General features: G+C 40.9%; 1 protein-coding gene across 1 annotated transcript; it reads right to left on the reverse strand.

The window, feature by feature from the left end:
- On the reverse strand, positions 1–957 carry LOC103728700 (olfactory receptor 958-like). Its single transcript, XM_008826661.2, has one exon. The coding sequence runs from the start codon at positions 943–945 to the stop codon at positions 1–3; it is 945 nt and encodes a 314-aa protein (XP_008824883.1). The 5' UTR covers positions 946–957.
- Positions 958–2,165: the final 1,208 nt, after the last annotated feature.

Here is a 2,165-nt window from a genome sequence, read left to right on the forward strand (position 1 = left end):
CTATTCCTTATGTCCTGAATGCTGTGCCACTTGAGTTAGCATCTTCCTCAGAGCTAATGTCACATCTTTGTTTCTCAAGGTGTAAATCAAAGGATTCAGGGAAGGGGTGACAACATTGTTAAACACCTGAACAACAGAGTCTAACCAGGGACTGGAAGCAGGTCTGAGATAAACAAGAATCACTGGCCCATAGACCAGGATGATAGATGTGAGGTGGGCACTGCAGGTGGAGAAGGCTCTGCGCCTGCCTTCTGAGGACCGGATTTGCAAGATGGAGATAAGAATGCGAGTGTAAGAAGTGAGGATGAGAAGGAAACACACCAGTGCAACAACACCCACATTGGTGAAGCTCACAGTTTTTGCTAGCGAAATGTCTGCACAAGCTAGGGACAGTACCACTGGAATGTCACAAAAGAAACTGTCCACCTCATTGGGGCCACAGTAAGGCAACTTAAAGATAAGAAATGTGAGGATGCTTCCATGGGCAAAGCCCCCCAGCCAAGTGCCCACTGTGAGGGAGGTACACACCCTGTGGTTCATGATGACTGTGTATCTCATAGGGTGACAAATGGCCACAAAGCGGTCATAGGCCATCACTGTGTACAGGAAACACTCGGTGCCACCCAGAGTGTGGTAAAAGAAAATCTGAGAAGCACAGCCCTGGTAAGAGATGGTGCGGCTCTGCCCCACTAGGTAGGCCATCATCTTAGGAGAATTCACAGAAGGGAAAAATAGGTCAAACACTGCCAGGTTTCCCAGGAAGAAATACATGGGAGTGTGGAGGTTGGGGGAAGCCAGAATGGTGAGGAAGATGAGCAGGTTCCCCAGCAAGGCGAAGACATAGAAGACCAGGAACAGGACAAAGATCATGCTCTCGAGCCCTTCAGAGTTAGAAATTCCCAGCAGGATGAACTCTGTCACGAAGGTGTGATTCCTCATGTTCATGGGACAGACAGCTCTGGAAAGGCAAAGCAACACTTATTGATCAGTTCCAGGTAACTGATAACACCTTCTATCTAAGGCAGTGGTTGCAAACAAAATGAAGCCAATTATATAAATGGGACCAGTAATAATAAATCTGTCTTTGACGTTTATTAAGCAATATTCTGAAGTAAATCTGTTTCCACCCATGTTAAGTAACGTAAGGTGATAATGTATCTTTATAGTTTCGAATGTGTTAAATTTATCAATACTTTTCAACAATTCTATTGTGTCTTCCAATCTGGCCTAATATCCAACAAACTGGCATATTTCAGAGCTGTTTATATTCCCCATGAAAGCTTTGTTAGCAAGGACATAGGCATGCAAAGAAAATTCTCCCCAGACAAAAACACTAGTTAAACTGACTCTGGAAAGAGTCAGACTAGAAAATGGGAGAGTCTTTTCTAATCTCGCATCTGAGAGATGATTAAAATCAAGACTCTGAAAAGCACTCAAACACCAGAAAGTCATACAAAAAATATATGTGCAAAGGAATTGAACAGATATTTCTCAAATTAAGAAATATAAAACAGTCAATAAATGAATATTCAGTATCTTTAGCCATCAGAGCCATACCAATTAAAACTATCTTTAGCCATCAGAGACATACCAGTTAAAACTGCACTGAGACTCCATTACACACCACTAGGAATGGCTACTATCAAGGAAACAGAAAAGACACTATTGTGTATGTGGAGGAAATGGACCTTGATTAACTTCTGTGGGAATGTAAATCATTGCGGCCATTATGGGAGCCATGTGGGAGGCTCCTTAAGAAATCAAAGTATACTACCATCTAACATAACAGTAAAAGTGGAACTATTGAGTCAAAAAGAGGACCGGAAGGAATAGTGAGGTGTGAGAGGGGCAAATATGAGCAAACTATAATGATACAGACGTATAAAAATGTCACAATGAAAATTATTTTTGTATACTGACAAAATCAATTTTTAAATAATTTTAATGAAAAACATATTTGGCTCTGATCCCAAGTAATCAATTCAGTTTCATATATATTATTTGTCCTCCTACTAGAAAAATGAAAATAAATTAGGTGTTGTATCTTTAACTCACTCTGAAGCTATATAAAATTTCATGTCTTTCTTGGCATCATAGTGGTCTACGCCTGTAATTCTAACACTGAGGCAGGAAAATCGCGTTTGCTGTCAGCTCAACCTGCATAG

Source organism: Nannospalax galili, unplaced genomic scaffold (assembly GCF_000622305.1).
Source record: "Nannospalax galili isolate Female #2095 unplaced genomic scaffold, S.galili_v1.0 scaffold1852, whole genome shotgun sequence".
NCBI classification, from domain to species: Eukaryota; Metazoa; Chordata; class Mammalia; order Rodentia; family Spalacidae; genus Nannospalax; species Nannospalax galili.